The 18074-nt window shown below is 36.1% G+C and overlaps 1 protein-coding gene across 1 annotated transcript in view; it reads right to left on the minus strand.

Moving 5' to 3' along the window:
- Positions 1-2705: 2705 nt before the first annotated feature.
- Positions 2706-18074, minus strand: part of MALRD1 (MAM and LDL receptor class A domain containing 1) — a 233366-nt gene continuing 217997 nt past the window's right edge. Inside the window, exons 36-40 of the mRNA XM_063176389.1 lie at positions 14012-14094; positions 13829-13919; positions 5395-5470; positions 3695-3751; positions 2706-2971 (exon numbers count right to left, since the gene is read on the minus strand). Coding sequence (XP_063032459.1) covers positions 2870-2971; positions 3695-3751; positions 5395-5470; positions 13829-13919; positions 14012-14094 — 409 coding nt within the window. The 3' untranslated portion in view covers positions 2706-2869. The remainder of the gene's footprint in view (positions 2972-3694; positions 3752-5394; positions 5471-13828; positions 13920-14011; positions 14095-18074) is intronic.

The raw sequence follows: 18074 nt of genomic DNA on the forward strand, positions 1-18074 counted from the left end.
ACCATAAATAAATCTTGGTTTGAAATGAAGATTAGCCAAATCTAAGAGACATGGATGCTTGTATTCTTTATGATTGTGAGACCTCAAAAGAAAAAAAACTGTGAGAAGACCATATGGACCATGCTGAAAGTGGTATCAGGTTTGTTAAAAGTTTGCTTTGTAATTTATTTCTACTGTTACCTTGGATCATTGATGTATAAACATATTTAAATTAGACCAAATATAGTATTAATTGTCTGTATAGAGTATCCATCTTCTAATTTATTCCCAGAAAACGGGTCACTTGGAAACAAATAATTTTTATTTCATAAAGTTTATGACAATGTCAGCATAGGCTTATAGAGGGTATTTTGTCAGGGGATATTATAAATACGAAGAAGAAATCTCTAAAAATTTAACAATATCTTTTCCTGTATATTGATATCGGGTATATTGTCTTTAGATTTGTTCTTTAGATTTTGGAATTAAAACTGTGGAAAGGATGACTGAAAATACGAATTCTATTAATTTGGTTAACAGTATTGAAAAATTATAGAAAATTAAATAAAAAGTTATTTTTTTGTCTTAAATATTTCAGTCTGAGGCCGAAAAAAATAACCATGTATTGACTATAATTAAATCTCTTATTTTTCATTAAATAAGAAGAGAAAAAAATTATTGAAGTTCAGGAAGATTAAAAGTCTGAATTTCAGCACTTTTTTTTAAACATTCTGTCATTAATAAAAATTGAAAATTATTTTGATAAAAGGCCTATCTTGTTTCAGAGATTATCCAGAAGAGTCACAGTTCTCTCAGAGGATAACTCATCATTACTGAAGAGTAATATGTTTTTCCCTGAGTTATTTTACAACAATTCTTTATAATCATCTACTTTTATTTGGGGCATTAAAAGATGAATACCATAAACAGTAAAATAAATGGTTTTCTTTTCATAAGGAAGAATGTGATCAAATTAACCATTGTTAATTTTATTCTTTTCATTACTGAAATTTTTTGCAGATACACACAGCATGACACAATGAATGGAGATTTAAGAACTATAGCATAGCCAGAATTTTAGTGTTTAGTGGAATTCTGCAGGGAGAGCTAGTCCATTGCAGAATAAATAGAGAATTTGAGTACATGAGCTTGACTACGTAAGGATGTTCAATGTCTGTTTGTAACACAGAGATCAATCATCTCACACAGATTCATCAAAATATCAGAGTTCTGGAGCTAGAGACACTTGGAACTTTCCAGGATCAAATGTGTTCTCTGTGTCTCAACCTAACAGGTACAAGTTTAATAAACAAATTCTATGCTTCAGTCACACTAAAGTTGTTTCAGAAAGAAAGCAGCATGTGTGAGCACATTTTCTTATTTAAAACCTTAATGAATAACATTTGGTAACTTTCAACTAGATGGCATCAAGGCAAGTGTGTGTATGAATGCAGCAGAGAGGCACTTATGAGCAAATTCTGGAAAGATATGGGGAGAATGATGGGCCAACATCACACCTTGCTATTCCTACTACCCATGAAACAATATGCCAGTCAGACAAACAAAAAGTAAAAAAATAGTTCTGTGTCCCCAGGTAAAAAAATACATAGATATGTAGGAAGATATATACATATATAGAAAGGTATATAGGTTATGGTTATTCTACAAAGAAAACCCAAACCAAGAAACCCTGTGTATGATGGAATGAAGGCAGGCATCAGTATGCTTTTCTGTCTGGAGTCCCAAAAGTCTAATAAATGTCAAGCAATTCTGATTTCCTTGAGTAAAGGTATTAACAGAGACACCATCTACAGTGCAGATGTCTGTTTTTATGCAATTTGTAGGAGTTTAGTAACTTTCAGACTTGCCAATGGGTTTAGAATTAAGCAGGCTGTAGAAATACAGTAAGGGAGAAAACACAAGCACAGCAGGAACACTTAAGCCTTCAAGCTAAAAATGATGATCATGTAATGCAAGTGGGTATTATGGAAGATGACATTTTGTCGGGTTATTTAAAGTGTAAACACTGTTAGAAGCTATGCCGGTACCACAGAGGATGACAATCGCAATCACAAGGCGCTCCAGAATTGTTCCCCGATACCTTTCTCATGGAGGCATGGGCTGACACAAGTCTTAGCTGTGTGGGAGGCCAACCTATTCAGCAGAAATATGGTTTCCTGAACATGCCAGTTTCCACCCTCTGACAACCGCTAAGCTAAATTTATCAGAGCACTGTGGTCAGAACTACAGAACTGTGGAGCTGACCGGAGGGAAATTTGGTCAGATTTAACTATCACGGTTAATATTAAAAATATTTTTTAAAAGTAAATTCATATAATGGTGCATCACATAGATGAATCATATGCTGAGCCAATATTCAAATCTATGATTCATGACCACTCTCGATTTAGTTTGATATGTTTCCAATTTTATAATGACTTTTATTTTGCTTCTGCATCTTGGAACACTAATAGAGTCAGTTAAAATCCCTTTCTAATGCAAAATTACAGAAATATTTAAGTCATCGTTTCTCAAATAATGGACATAAAATTATGATTCCTAAACATAAAGAATCTGGATTAGATTAAACATTTTATTAACATACTAGAATTTAAACTGCATAAATGTAAAATGAACTCATAGTTATTATTATCAATCTCTTTCTACACCAACAGAAATGACAGAAGGCAATATGTAATTATGGTTTACTTATGTATGGATTTCAGTTTCAAAATAAATTTACTTTCTAAATGTAATTGTTTTAATAAGAGTTATTCGGTGATGAGTTATTAATTCATATTGCATATACTACAGTATCATGACACCCTTCCAGATTTTATAACAAATCTTTAGGCAAAGAGTTACAATCACTATTGATCCTGCGTTGTGTTTAAGTTTTCAAGGAGCTACATAATTTTTCCATGTCTTCTGCTGCTACACCATAGAGGGGATTCGGAAAAGAAGTGGCATTCACATTTTCATTAAACGGATACTAAAAGAAAAAAAAAAGAAATTTAATATCCAAGTGATTCAATTTTTTTTTTAAATGCACATACAAATGGCTATAGATTGATTATAGAAATAACATATTAAAGAAAACTATAAAATCTCGAAACACTTTTAGACCAGACTTTCAGCTAAATAAAGTTAGCATAGATCCACCAAAACAATTGCCTACTATGTGCCCCTGATCAAGTAATTTAACCTACTTCTGCATCTGTTTCCACCTTTTTTCCCTTGTCTCCAGAGCCCTTGCTTCAATATACATTTAACATTATATTAGGCAATCTGTGTACAATAGTGTAATTGCAGTGGGTCACTACTTTTGGTACACAGCATTGTAATTTCCTTTTATTCATGGAAATGGTTATAATTTCCTTGATTGAAAAATTATAAGAAAATAGATAATATGAACCTTTCCTTCAGGAAAGGATTTCAGTAATTCTAAGCATTTTCTTCAGCATCTGCCCAGACTGAAACTTACTGCTTTAGTGTAGGGTGTACCAAGTAGCTATGAAGAGCAACACTACTAGAATTCTTATTATGAGGTCCTTGCCAACCAATTCAGCCCCAGTCATCTTTCTCAGATTTCCAGAGGTGCTAACAGTACAAGTAGGAGTAAGCCATTGACTTTAAGTGACATTTTCCCCTTTCCTCTGCAAATGAATTTCCTTTTCTAGTCCAACCCACATCCTAGAAATATATTATTACATACCTCATGCCATGGAGAAACACTGATTTGAACAGCAGATGAGATGGCATACCTAGGAGACTATAAAAAGAAAAAAACTGCTTCAGAATATTTTTAGTGAGCTGAAAAGAATATATTCTGCCATGTGGTGCCTGTGTAACACACTCTATGGATCCAAAATTACGAGGCAGCATTATGAGCAAGAGTAGAGCTATCCTAAGCCCACATGATTTTTGTGTTCAGGAAGGTTCAGGAGAACTGTTCTTTATGAAGCTCAGAGACTCCCACTAGGGCATAACTTGTGAGTATTCAGCTGGAGACAACAGCTTTTGCTCACATTCTGTCATCTCTTTTGATTGATGATACACCATTCAGACTTAAGTCTCATCAGACTTGGAGAAAACTCATAATGCCTGTTTTCTTTTAAAAAGAGAAATTAACGTAAACATGTATTTTCCCAGTTTTAGAGAAAATAGAGGAAGTTCTGGTACATGGCTGGACTTCAATCACGATGCCTGGGGCTGTCTTCCATGAAAATGTCTCTCCTGACTCTGTGCTTCTGTTTTTCAACTTGCTATTAAATGAAGCCTGTCAGGAATCTATTTTAACTAAAATAAAAATGTCCTGATGAATTGGACATGATTGTGATGGGAATATTTCCAACTTGGAGCTCTCACAAACTCCAACCTGTAAGTGAATTCATTTGATCTAATGTCTCTAAAATCAGGTGTAAGGACCTTTTTACAGAAAGTAAATGGCATGTCAGAGTTAATCCTATTCAAAGCTGCAGTGGAATCTTATATTATCGACTGTGCAAAGGACAATCTTTATTTTCTATTTCAAATCAAGCCTAGCTCTTTCAATGCTAATAAGGGTAGTATCAAAATGAGGGCAGGAAGGGTATTTTAAATTTTTTTGTGTTTTTTTCTTCCAAGGTTCTTCGTCTTTTTTTTTTTAATTATAAACAAAATATCACATATACTTTCATTTAATCAATAATTTATTCCTTGTTAAGTTTAGGACATGATTTTTACTTATCATTCTAATTTGAGAATTAAATCTTGCCTTTAATTCTTTTCTCTGTAATATGTTCACTTTTAAATACCTATTTTATGCAAAAGTTTCTTTGTTACTCTATCAGTTTCTTAATTCTGTTCGAGAAAGGGTACTAGGGCAATGCGTGGCCAATTGCTTGTTTAGTGTCAAGGTGAATTTTACAGTGATGGAAATTGTGATGTATGTTTAAGGTACTGGGGAGGACTAAAAACTCCTTTTTTAAAGTTAAGTGAGTGTGCAAAGGCAACTTGGTTGCCAAATCATGCATTTTATGTTTTTATTGTTGTTGATGTGTTTCTTTTGTTGTGTGTTTGCTTTGTTGGATGGTTTTTCTTGATTTTGTTTGTTTGTTTATTTTCCAGGTACAAAAGGAGATGAGTCCCAGCGAGTTTATTCTTATCTAAGTGTGGGTAAATATTTAATCCAAAATACTTTTTTTCCTCCAAATCTTCAGCCTATAGTCATGATAATTATAAACACTGAGAGGCTGTCAAAACTAAGCTGACTTCAACTATTACTGTGTTGTTTTGAAAATGCATTGGAACTGATCTGAGTATTGAGTTAATTTCTTATTGTCACTTATTAAATAGCATTCTCTCAGGGATTACATTCTTTTAATGGAATACTATTTGAGGACTTCCTCAAATACGTTTTTCTGAACAGCTTACCTTTACTTTCCCAGATGATCTAAGGTCTTTGTACAATGGATTGGCAAATGAAGAAATAGCACTTTTCTGCGCTTTCCTTGGGAAGTCAAACAAGAAAAAAAAAAAAAAGGAACAAAAAACACCATATGACACAGGTCATCAAAGAACCAGATTAAAATTCAAAAGACTTGAGTCCAAAAAAATTGGAGGCTATATATATTTACAACTGAGCTCTACTGAAATTAATGAAATTAATCCAATATTCTGGATAAATAATGTCTAGGCTAAAATAAAAATTTTTCATACGTTGTTTCAAAAAATATATATGCTTCTGGATGTGCATAGAACTATTTAGTATTTATAAAATGCAGGTATGGTGCTATACATTAAATCAAACATGAGATTACTTTAAAAGTTGCATTCCTATAATTTCTTTGCATGGAATGAGATCATGTTCTTCCTGTATTTTGCTATCACACTGACAATTCAGTGATTAACATGGTCTTAGGCTCCAAGTTCAAGAGCACCTTAGTTATTTCATTGTTATAAGTACTCCACTTTTCCAATTAATTGGGAAAGAACATGCATTTTGGGTCAAAATCATCAGCATCTGTTTTAAAGCTATACAAGCTTTTTCCACCCATATCTTTTTCTACAAAGACAGGAACAAATAATCACTTGAGGTATTGAAATACAAATTTTTCACTAATTAATACAATGCCTCAAACAATTTATAATAGAGTATTAGGACAAATTTTGCTATTTATGAATCTCATGTCCATTACCTCATCTGGAGATTTAAAGTTGATAGAGGTCTTCACATGCCCCATTTCTTTCTGGAAGCACTTATGACCTGTGCAGTTAATCAGATTTATTCTGCAAAAGCAGAATGGGCATGGAACATGCTGCCTAGATCTAATTTTTTTTCCCTAATAGATGACTAGTTGTTAATATTCCACCTTGCTTGAAATCACAGAATCATGGACTCATTAATGTTGGAAGAGAACTGTAAGATCACTGAGCCCAACCTTTGACTGATCACCACCTCTTCAGCTGGACTAAGTGCCATGTCCAGCCCCTTCCACCTCCAGGTTTGGTGACTCCACCTCCATTGGCACTCTGTTCCAATGCTTAACAACCCTTTTGATGAATAAATTCTTCCTGATGTCCAGCCTGAAGTTCCCTAGCACAGCTTGAGGCCATGTCCTCTTGTCCTGGCACTCATTCCTTGGAGCAGGGACTCACCCTCTCCTGGCCACAATCTCCTGCCTCAGGCAGTTATAGAGAGCAGTAAGGTCTCCCCCAACCCTTCTTTTCTTTTTGCAGGCAAAACACTTCCTGCTCCCTCAGTTGCTCCTCATAGGAATTAATTTCTACACCCTTCACCAGCTTTGTTGCTCCGGACTCTCTCCAGCGCCTCAATGTCTTTGTTATAGTGAGATGCCCAGAATCATCAAAGCTGTTCCAATACTACATAAAAAGCAACAGATGTATTAGTTAAAATTACTGAAGAATGAAGCAGAAGCTTATCTTTGCTTCTGAAGTGATGCATGTATTTCTTTGGGCTTTTATCCACAGTCTTTATGCCTTGTGTACATAAAAATCTGCATGGATAGTGTTCTAAGACAAAAATTTTCCCTAAAGCTTCCCATCAGCCTTGATGATGGAGAAATAAATTTTGTTATGTGTTTCTGTTCCAAAGCTGCTCCTGCAGGTGGTTGCAGCTATGTCTCCCTAGAATCTGATAGACAGGCTCTGTGTTTCTGGGGTAGACAGGACTGAGGGGACAAGAGCAGCCACAGGAGCACAGCCCACAGAGATGTTGGGAAGGGAAGCTGTTCCTCAGTGGGAACCACGGAGGAGACACATTGAATAATTTCTGTCACAAATAGCTAAAACCAGAATGGCTGAATGGGAGGAAAACACAAGTTAAGGCACAGAAATATTCTACCCTATGAATTAAATCAGTGCAAGAAACTAAATTTGAATTTTATACTAAACCAGACATGTCTCCCTAAAATATTTCACAAGACTGTCAGAAAATAATTGCTTCTAATGCCAGTCTCATAATTTATTTTGATTACCTGACACAACAATGGGGAGAGCTGAATATTTGAACCTGTTAATTTTTTCATTTGATCTAATCTTAACTGTAATAAATAATGATATTCTGACTCATTTAGTTTGCTTAGTGAAGCAGTGAAAGATTATTTATATGCCTACTAAGTGTATATTTTCATCCCACTCCTCCTGAATGAAGTCCAGAAAATGTGTAAAAAATTTATTTTTTACTCTAAATATGAAAGCATGGTTCACAAAATATAAGGCCAGAAGCAAACTAAGATGAGAAGTTTTTAAGGAGTTTGGCTCTGCTTCTAAACTAGTGCCCAAAGGGCCACACTTGCATGCCTTAATTTTGGTGCCTCATTGAGACCTCACAAACCAACTGCATGGCCTAAAAGCATGATATGGAATTAAACAAATCACTTCTCTTTAAAGTCAGTTGAGACACTTCCAGAGGGCAACACAGGTCACACAGTTCTCAGTGTGAACCACCCTTTCTGTGCCATGAGCAAATGGTAAGGACAGGGATTGGTCTGATTCTCTTTCATCACTCCTTTAAACTCGAGCAGTTTGTGCAGGACACATACCCAGCTTACTGGGGCAAGAGCATGCTGAGCACTTGGGTCCGTCCTGAGGGCAGGAGGGTGCTGAACACAGATCTCCAGCTTCCTCTGCAAGGAGGAGAACTAACCAGAAGGACACTGGGCCAAACTGTGGGCACCTAACAGAGTGCTGGCCAAGTTCTTCCACAACACATTTTTGGTTACTGTGCTGAAATCAGTCCTGTCTATGTCTCAAACAATAAAATTGAGTCCAGGAGATTTCAGGTGTCTTCCCCCTCTAGATCTAAATCATGAAAAGCATATGTATTGGTCACTGAATCTTAGGGATTATGGGAATTTTATGGTCCAAAAGATGAGCACTGCTTGAATTTATGCACCAGAAACTTAGGTGGAAAATGAAATTTCTCAATTTCACTCCTGCTCTTACGAACATTTTTGTCAAAATTCAAAAGTCACCTTGTATATACTACCTTATATAACTTATGCTACACATACATACACCATATATAAACACAGATTCATACATATGATATATGTAGATACATGTAGATTCATACATAGATATGTGTTCATTCATACAAACTTATATATCCCTGTTTGTGAATGTAGCAAGCAATACTTTCTAAAGGATATCAATAGATGGCCTTAAAATTTCTAAAATATTTTCAAATTACTTAAAAGGCCTTAAAGAATTTGTAAGAGAAAGTTTAATCACATGTTTGCACAAGTGCTGTAATCTATCAATTTGATGAGGTAGCAACTGCAGTAAAAAAAGTAAAAAAAAGTAAAAAAAAAGGTAAAAAATACTCAAATATGTGTGTAAGGTAGTGTAGAGAGAACTGGGTTTTCTAACATAACCAGTAATGCCACAATAGGAATGGAGAGAATTAATCATCTTAGGGTGAGGTAACATTAGGCATAGCTTTACAAGTTCATCTGCATTCCTTAGTAGCAAAAACTACTGATTGTCAGAGGTTTCTCCACTACAATTTCACAAAGACAGGAAGAAGTTTTATGCTCCACAAAATACCCACCAGTGTATAAACAGTCTGCTGTGTAACATCATTCTTGTTAATGAAAATTAAAGTATCTAGATTTCTTTTTCTTTTGGATGCAAGAGCTCATAATTTTGTACTTTCTTTCATACAGAACACAGATTCTTAGGAAATACAATGCTGGAGGAATGCTTATCATCTGATCCATAGCAACAATGACAAAGTCCTAGTCGACCAAAGATTTAATTACAATAAGGCTACTAATTAAAATAATCCCTTAAAAGAATTTTTATAGGTGTGCTAAAGCTGCAGTTCTTAAGAGAAACTAAAACTCAAGATCTTAATTTCCAAAGCATGTCTAAAATCTTTTCAACTAAATTTAGGTTTGCTGAAGTAAGCTATATTTTGCACATCCCATAAAAGGAGGCATGATGCAAGGAGAGAAGACTTTCCAGAAGCTGCATCTAAAATAATGTACAAGCCACTTGGATGTTTGATTTGGCTGTTAATGTGCTCTATGGGTTTCCTAAGTCTGTACTTTGTATCTTTTGAGTCACTTTGGGGAAGTAATTTTTTTTTTAAATTAAATCACTCTTTTGCAACTTTCATCTTCGTGATCTTGAAGGCTGCAGACTACAGAGACTGGTTGTGCCTCAGTGTGTTTCCTTCTGTTTCTGTGCAGTCCTTCCTATGTGTGGTGATCATCAGATGTAACATTTCAGAAAAACTGAAAACTTCTGAGAACAGAATTTTACCCTAAAGAGAAATCAATGGATTTGGATAGCAGCATTGGACTAGTACAACAATTCCCAACCAACATTTATGGCTAATGCTTCCAAATTTTGGTTTACTCTTTCCCATAAAACTGCGCATTTTTCTCCCATTATACATGAACTGTATTTGTCTCTGTTCCAGGTCACAAGCTGAAAACCATTCACTAAATGTCATTATGCTGTCATTCTGTTTATCTCTTTGGGATATAGGAACAGAGGCACAGCCAGCAATGACCTCTGGCAGCCCCTCCGATCTGTTTGGAGAGATTCCCTTGGAATATACCACCCATTCCTTCACACCAGACCTCCAGAAGGGTATGGTCTGACTGCAGAAAGTCTGGCAGCAGAAACTGGGAATCATCGTAATTGTAAGTAAGCCTTAACTATGGAGAAAGACTAAAGCACTGAGCTTGTTTACCCTGAAGAAAGCAGCCTGTAAGGAGGCATGACAACTGCCTTCAAGAACAGAAAAAGCTTCCTGCAAGGAGGAAGGGAATGATCTGTTATTGCCCATGGTGAATAGATATGAACTTAAATGATAAACAGACATATCAGCAGTTGGAATATAACTTTCTAACAGCAAACTTCTTTCTACCCAAGGTACCAATATAGCCTGAGGATGCCATCAAATTCATGTTGCTAGAGGTTTTTAAATGTGAACTCAGGAGTGATACATTTGAGTCTGTGATGTGGCAGGATGAAAAATGGCCTCTGTGGGCCCTTTCTTTTCATGATTTTCTATCATTTTAAAATCCTTTCTCATAAGACCTCAGTTTTTCACTCTTTTCCTTGTGTGGCAAGATGCATTGTTATATACTTTGGAAAATTTAATGTTCTGTGTTCATTAAGATTGACAGAACTGATAATAGCTGTGGTGCATTGGCCTTGCAGTGGATGGCACAGTTCAGGAACAGGAAAGAAGCAACCTGAATTTTTCCAGGGATGTTGACTGATTTGGAGGCAGTAGTAAAAAGGCATAACTTGGCTGGACAGAAAGTCACTTACTTTTCATACTCTCACATTTCAAATTACAATGAAGCATTAGAAGGCAGCTGCAAAAAAGTGGAAGCTAAAATGAAGCTTTGCGTCTATTTGGTCAACAAGGACAGATGTCACTGATGGAGTGGAGCAACTGGCAGCCTTCCCTTCTGGATTAGGGAACATCATGTCTGTAGTGCAAACAGGAATGAGAGAAACTCACAAGCTTCTCTGATTTGGGGCTTCTATACAAAGGTTTCACATATCCCCAGCTGGGGCTGGGAAGTATCTGACATATCTGAATGCTGTCATGGCAATGAAGTATGCTGCTGCCAAGCCATGGAAAGCTGCTTTTGTCCATTAGGAAGTAAACTTACATGATGAATTCCAGTAACTCCCACTCAGTAACAGGAGTGATTAAAGCCTGCAGATCAGAAACTAAATTCTGCAAAGGAGAAGAAGATAGAAAAGGGGAAGCAGAGCATCCATTCTGGTTTGAAGGAAAGGGAAAAAGCACTATTATTGTTTCCAGAGAAGAAGAGGGACAAATGTGACTTAGGTTCTCACTGCTGTTAGTGACAAATTTTTAGCTGGCAATCACCTAAGGGATACTCAGCCTATCCCTACTACCTCTTACTTGATTTGCTGATGAAAAAAAAAGAATTGTATTGGACTCTTAAGCTTCTCCAGCTCTTGTGCACATTCCTGTACTATATTCCCTGAGACTTAGATGGACCTACACAACATTTTAAGATGTCATGGGAGCTAACACCTACAACTCCTAATGTTCTCCTTTGGAGAACCATCTGCCAGTGCCTGCATGGGTGGGTCTATACAGTAAAGCAACAGGACACTAACAGAAATTACATAAAAATAGCAAGCAAAAGAATTTATCAAAAAGTAGTAAATGTGGCCTCAAGCATGTGAAAGCTTCGCTAGAGTGACTCCAGTGCCTAATGACTTTATGAAAACAACATGGCTTGGGAGGGCTAAAAGCAGACAGAAGTGAAAACCAACTGTAGGTAACTATAACTTATGTGCCAGTAAAATCCTCTCATTCATCAAATCCCTTGAAAAAAATCAGGAGTAAAATCTCATGCCTCTGTGTGGTGCTGTCACATTGTACATTTTACAGACTTATGCAAACACAAGTCACTTCTTATTATAAAGCTTTATCCTAAAGATCCAAACCTCAGTACATTAACATTGGCTGCATTTTGACTTGTCACTTCTGATTACTGATTAAGCAGTTCAGGAATAACTTGCCTTAATTTACTTCTATGTTTCCAGCTGTGATTTTTGTATACCAAATCATGGTAGGCACTAGGTAGTTGAAGAGGAAGACCCTGGATGAACTTATCTTCTCAAATTCAAAATTTCAGATTTCATTGTTTTCACAATTTCAAACAAATTGCCATTTATTAGCTAAATTTTTTTTCTTAGGAAGATGCCTAAAAAAGCATTTTGACTTACATGTTAAGTAGACTGTGACTGAAAACAAGGAAAATAAATATTTTTTTTATAATTATTAATGTGGGCAAAATGATTTGACAATCTCAGTTTATAATAGATAAAATTGGTAGTCACAAAAATTTCCATCATCATAACATACCTTTCTGGAAGCTTCAATGAAAACAATCAAGACCAGAATAAGCTTTGTTTTGTAAGCTTGGCTAATCCTCTCTTTCACAGCTCTGGTTCTCTACATGTCAGGGCTGTGGGATATTCTTAGAGCCATACTAAGAAGATGCTCATTCATCCCTGTTTTATACCTAATAGGACCATATTGCTTAGCATCATATTGCAACAGGGTAGAAAAAAGACTAATTTTTTTTGGTAGAATAATTAATTGTAAGAAAATAAAAAATTATTCCTTAAATATAGATTTATGGGTAAAAGAGATGTGAATGGCAGTGCAGTAACCTTTGAGTAGACATTTATGAAAGAAAAACATAGAGGGAGTGTTGAATGAGAGCACAGAAGTAGTAGTGGAGGAAACGAGAATATTTTTTGAATTAAAACACTATCAAGCATGTTTTGAGAAATTAAACTCTTTTTTCAAAGATAAATATTGAAATGACAAAAATAAAAATGCAGCAGCTCTTACAATAGAAGTAATCTTGCACTTCTGAAGTGCTTTTCCATATGTGTGCCTTGGCAGGTTGTATTAACGTGAATGAATTAAATCTTAAAGCCCTGTGAAATCAGATAAGGAAATGTTATTCCTGCTTTCAAGAAGAGGAAGATGTAAGGAAAGCAGGTGAAGCTATGCACTCAATTAACAGAAGCACAACCAATAAAGGTTTCTGCTTCAACATTTTGTTCTGTGTCCACAGACAGCTCTACCTGTCAGGGGAGCATGCAGATAGGAGATGTGTCAGCAGCAATAATGTCAGGACAGCAGTCTGCACAGTTTAGTAGATACTTTGGGAGATAACAACATCCCCAAAGAGAGGGAAGTCTATAGCAGAGAACAAGTTTAAAGGAAAAGAGACAGCTTTGAAGATGAATTCTGGAGAAGAAAATGAAGGGCGAGGAAAATCTAACAGCACAAAAATGGACAAGGAAATGTGCAACAGGAATTGCTGAAAGGGAGGAAGGGACAGTGCTGGGTACTTGCTGGCAGAGAAGGATCTAGCAGAATAAGTTGAGAGGTAGGCAGAGAAGCAATACAGAGGTTAGAGTAAAATAAACAAGGAGGAGAGAAAAAGCAGAGATTATTGAAGGAGAGAAAAAACAGAGAGATTATCAGAGGGATGGCAGGAAGGGCTTGTAAATATATCTGTGAAATACTGAATTGTCAGTTGAAGGCATATCCTAAAAACCTCTAAATTTTATAATTCAAGAATATTCATACAATGCCACAATCAAAACATTCTAGGCAATCAAGCCATTGCTCATTGTTTCCAGACTGGGGCCCACTAAGGTCAGCTTTTGTTGCAAAGTTATGTTCTCTGCTTAGTGTTTCGTATGAAGGCAGACTGTAGGGAAATGCAAAACTGAAACCAATGAGCCTGGGCAGCTGGCCATTGCTCTGTGCCACATTTGTGTCTGCTATATGCAAAATAAAAGTTTTACTTACATTTCTGGCACTTTCTTCTTCGAAAGAAAATACAAGGCAGCAACTGTAATTTTAATCAGTAAGAAGCCGATACCCAATCCAATCCAAATATCTGCAAAATCAGAGCAATCAAAGACAGAAATAAGTAAAATGAAAGACTCAAAGGATGAATTGAAAGACATTACTTTCTCTTTACAGACCTACCATTTTGGAGGGGACTTGAAGTTGGAGGCTGAAGAGGCTTAGCACTTATGTGGCAACGGTTTCCTTTCCATCCTTTTCCACATCTGTAATGAAACAAGAATTTTTGAAGAAGGGAAGAGAAAGGATCATAAACAGTGATGAGCACGCAGGAAAGGTCAAAGTTTTGAGCACTTTTGCCAGTGACTAAAGCTTATCCAGGAATCACAAAGAGCAGCATCAAAGTTAATATAATGGAATCTAAGTGAGAAATACACAAAGAAAACTAAGAGAGAAAAAAATAAAATTAAGTTCAAAGATTAGAATTGGCTTCCTTTTCCATAATGCCATGATATTGTTCTCTCACAGCAAAAGAAATGTGACCAGTTTCCATGTATCCCCCATGTGAGGGTTAAATACATATCTGAGTTGAGGGACTGGGACCCTAATATAGAGAAAGACACACAATTAGAATATGAGAAAAATCTTTTTCTCCTGTCATCTAATTTTTTCTCTTGTTTTTCTAATTGATTTTTTTTTTTGTAAAAATGGTACCTCTCCAACAAATGCCTTGTCAAAACCAAAGCTTCACTTGAATGCAGCCATGTAAAATTATTCCAAAGTTTCTGTTTGGTAAAATTCAGTCTTGATTTGAAGTGACCAAAATATAAAATATCTGACACAAGATTTGCTGTTTTGATTTACACTTGGTGCTTAATGGTTAATCAAATTCAATAAAAAGGACTATATCATTTGTCACTTTAATTTGCCTCAATTAAGCTTTTGTCTACTTGCTTTTATTGTGGCCTTCTGTCTCCATGAGAATGAAGGGACCCTGCACACCTAGGTGAGACACATGCAATTTGGGGAATTTCAAAATAGCTGCAGCATAAAGGGTTGTTAGGGGGACGGTCACACACTGACATCTAAATTTCAGGCACCCCACATGGTGTTTGAACCCCATCCTGAGTGTATTGATGGAATGACTTCTACCAGCTTTCCAATTATATTCATGGCAGTTGATTTATGAGCTTCATAAATTTTAAACATTTTTTAGAAATGTGTATCAGGAAGAAGTGATGGTAGTAGTCCAGTTTCAGTCCTAGTAATGTCAAATGCATGGAAAATTCTTTTCACCTCATTCTTTCTTTACAGTTTCATAAACTATTAATGTGGGCTGGAATGCACATTGAGATGCTTGCTAACTCTAACATCATGTTTTTTTTTTCCATAGTCACCACTTTTTAAAATGTAATTTTGAAATTTTAGCTGCCTCTCCTTAAATATATAGCACGAAACCTTACATATACACAATTAAATCTTTTTATTAAGCTTCTATAATTTGAACATGTGAGAGAGGACTTCATGCCATTTGCCATAGTTTAGCACAAGGTACTGCCCACATGCCTTGCCCTAGCAGCTACACACTGAGGAATTTCAGAGGGACAGGAATGCTTCATTTTCCCAGAACATGACTTACGAGTGCTGGATGGAGGAAGAGGAAGGGTGGGGTGACAGAGAAGCAAGAATCTGTAGCTGCAATGATAACTAGAATCCTTAAAGGATCAAGGCATGTCAGAAACCAGATTGATATCCCAGTTTCAGACATGACAGGAAGGTGACTTCACCAAAGACCAAAAGAGACTGATGCACAATTTATTGCAATTCAGTCTATGGTTAAAAAATTCTGGGCAGAGACTATGCCAGAAAGGAAGTACCAGCTCTACTCGAATACAGTGGGCAGAGGGAGATTTTATTTAACCCATTTACACCGCAGATGGGTTTTCTGTGGTTAAAGGGTTACCTTATTCAAGGTTACTAATTGATAAACTAACAAATCCTAGCTTTAGAAATTAGAGCCAGTAGTATATTCTGACATGCTAAGTCTAAAGAAAAAATGGTATTTCAGCTGACAGCTCTGGCTGAGCTGGAAACCCGTTGTATTCAGTGACTGAAAATACCTGGTCTCTTCAATCCTCCTTCTTCTTCAGCATACTACAAAAAATCGTGTTATTCATGAGCTGCTCTTTTATGCAGACTGATGATCTTATAAAAATGTCAAATTGCAGCTGGGCTGACACCAAGCTCTGTGGATCCATGTAGAAACATTGCAATCTGCTGGTAATCACCCATCAAACGACTTTTCCGATTGCTCTCAATTGTATAATTCCCTTTCTCCCTGTTTGCCAGATACTCTGTTGAACTAGATATGCTTTTAACCAAAATTGGCCTCTTTCTTGTCACTGCAGGACTTACTTGGCTGTAAAAGAAAGAATAAGAACACAGATTTGCAGCTGTGCCCAAGCACTACTCAGAGTGGCAAGGAGAGGTGCCATTTGCTGGTTTGGAGGCATCAGGACATAACTCACCTCAGAGCTGCAAAGAGGCAGTTCATAAAGCAGGTGTGGTACTGGTAGGACTGTAGGAAAGTTCTACTATACAGAAATATCTAAATATACCTTCATATGCTGTGCTTCCATTTATTGATGGAGTATTTCCCCGTATTCATGCTATGTTTGAATTGTGGATAAAAAAGTTAAGCATCTTTTAGTTTATCTTCCTATAAACACGGGTTTTGTGATCAACTATTAACTCCCTTGGCTTGGCCATTCATTCCTCTTCAAATCTCTGAATGCTACATGACACCACTTAGGAATCTGATGTCAGACTATCAAGGTGTATTTTAGCCAGTGAAATGATTTTCCATTGCGTCCGTCTAGGTTGTTACTGCAAGTATCACTGACATTGGCTGGGGAATAAAGAAAAGTGTAAAAATGGATAAAGGTAGAGCAAAGATAATATCTCTGGAACTTGGTAACTTATAAGGAAAAATTCAAAAAACAAATTGATGGGAAAATTGTTGTAAAGCATGAAGCATGGGGACTATTTTATTGGGAGAGGGAAGAGTGAAGGCAAAAAAAGATGAAGATAGTAAAAACATCATAGCTAATCCTTAAAGACCAGGATGGAAAAGGAGTGCTAAACAACAACAACAAAAAGAGTAAATAAATTGGTTAAGTGCTCCCACATGTATCTTCACACATTAATTTATTTGTTATTTTTTAACTGTGATAGGGAATCTTAGCCATCATCTCTGCCACTGAGGTAAAGCATTAGACTGTCAGAAAAATCTCATTTATAATTTGGAGATTCGTTCAACCCTTTATCAGATTTGTTTTTTCATTACTAACAAAATTCCATCTTCCCAAGTAAAAAAAAAAAAAAAAAAAGACAAGGGAAAGTAAGAGTTACAGCTAGTTTAGATGCCTGCAACTTTCAGTGAGTCGCCAAGAAAAACTTGGGAAAATTGCTCATTAATAGCTCTCAGCTGATACAAACATTGCCCTGGCTTTTAATGAAGCCAAGCTTTTCTGTTACCAGAATAGAGGGAAACTTCTCTTAAATATTCAAAACAATCTCGTTTCATAAATGTCTTGCAAGATTTTGTTCCTTCTATATCTGTCATCTCTAGAAACTCCAGCTGACTACAGTGATAGCTGTGATGGAGAACTCACTCTGTAACTTGAGAGGAAAGGATAGAATGAGATTTCTGTCACCAATATCGGCAAATAACTTAGATCAGAGAAGAAGAGAAGATAACAGTTTTAGACCATGAAGGTTAAATAAAATATAAATAGTTTTTATCAAACTACTCCAGTTATTTCTCTGTATTAGAAACCTGAGATGCATTTTCAAAACAAATTTTTAAGGCATGGTCTTCTTTAGGACAGCTGGAAGTTTTGCTAAGAAATGCAGAATGAAAATCTTTTACAGGTTTGAAAATGCTATACCACTATATATTATTTTATATTTAACAAAATCCAGAAACTATTGCAGGCAAAAACCAACCAATCAGACTAGTTGGTTAGAAGCTATGAAAAACTTACACGACAAAACACAGAACTTATAATCCTTAAGAAATGAGATACATGTACCCCCTTTTTGAGTCTGACTCTCCATGGCCTCCTGCCTGTGCAGTCCTTTGCAGCTGTGTTGTTGTGTGATGTTGAAAAGGTCTTCTCATCTAGTGACATTTCCTGTAGGCTTCGCACTCTGTCCAAAGAATGAAGTGCTAGGCAGTTGATAA

Source organism: Melospiza melodia, chromosome 1 (assembly GCF_035770615.1).
Source record: "Melospiza melodia melodia isolate bMelMel2 chromosome 1, bMelMel2.pri, whole genome shotgun sequence".
Classification (NCBI taxonomy): Eukaryota; Metazoa; Chordata; class Aves; order Passeriformes; family Passerellidae; genus Melospiza; species Melospiza melodia.